Genomic DNA, 929 nt, shown 5'->3' with positions numbered 1-929 from the left:
ATGAAAATAACTTTTTTTTATTTGCATATTTGCTGAACCTTTCACTATATCCTGACAGTAGTAAATGAGACAGATAATCTGTGAAAAAAAATCTGGTTCCTCTGGCTCCTCCTAGTGCTCCTAATGAAGGAGCAGTGTTGAGCTAGTTACTCAGAAAATGTATTATTACTCATTACTCGTTACTAGCAATATTACTACTTTACTCCTGTCACAAATACGGCCATGACAAAAGGAGGGAGACGCACACAACAAAGCCAATTAACAAATTATTATAAGGAAAATAAACTAAACTAACAGTAGTATGTGAAATCAGTGGGATCAGTGGTGTAAGTGAGTGCATGAGTGGAGAAGTGTATGAGTGCTGTGTTGTAATAATATGCAGTAACACCATCAAACCGTCAAACCCAAAAACCAGATAGTTGTCTCAGGGAGGAGAGAGAGCCAGTACTGAGCTCCCAGAGGGTTTTTAAAGGAGCATGGCACACAGGCTTCAGGTGTGGCCAATTGATTGAAGACCCTCTGCACGCCCACTTAAAGTACTTGCACACAAAAAACAGCCACACAAACAGGAACAGAAAGACAGGGTGGAGTGGGTCGTCACACTCCCTACCAACAGTAATTTGTCATACAATTAATTATGTTACTTTTTGCTACTCCCCACACAATTAGTTATTGTGTCCCTTCTCCCCAAAATTCAGATTTAGGACAATTTGAATACAGTTTTCGAATACAGTTAAAATCAAAGTAATGGAATATTTCTAGCTGCTGAATGTAAGCGTTTCCATCTTCCAAACTAGTTGCATCCACTATTACAGAAATTATCATCAAGCCATCAACCTGTCTGTTAGATCCAATCCCAACTAGGCTGCTTAAAGAAGTTGTACCCTTAATTGGCACTTCTTTACTGGATACGATTAATCTTTCTTTAT

The 929-nt window shown here is 38.6% G+C and overlaps 1 protein-coding gene across 1 annotated transcript in view; it reads right to left on the bottom strand.

Moving 5' to 3' along the window:
• Nucleotides 1-531: 531 nt before the first annotated feature.
• The window catches only part of LOC118340914 (HMG domain-containing protein 3-like), a 4,637-nt gene continuing 4,239 nt past the window's right edge, over nt 532-929 (bottom strand). Inside the window, exon 8 of the mRNA XM_035679077.1 lies at nt 532-539. Coding sequence (XP_035534970.1) covers nt 532-539 — 8 coding nt within the window. The remainder of the gene's footprint in view (nt 540-929) is intronic.

This window comes from Morone saxatilis, unplaced genomic scaffold (genome assembly GCF_004916995.1).
Source record: "Morone saxatilis isolate NCDOM2014 unplaced genomic scaffold, NCSU_SB_2.0 Contig7, whole genome shotgun sequence".
Lineage (NCBI taxonomy): Eukaryota > Metazoa > Chordata > Actinopteri > Moronidae > Morone > Morone saxatilis.
The sequence above is the reverse complement of the archived record's forward strand: the minus strand, read 5'-3'. Positions and strand labels throughout refer to the sequence as shown.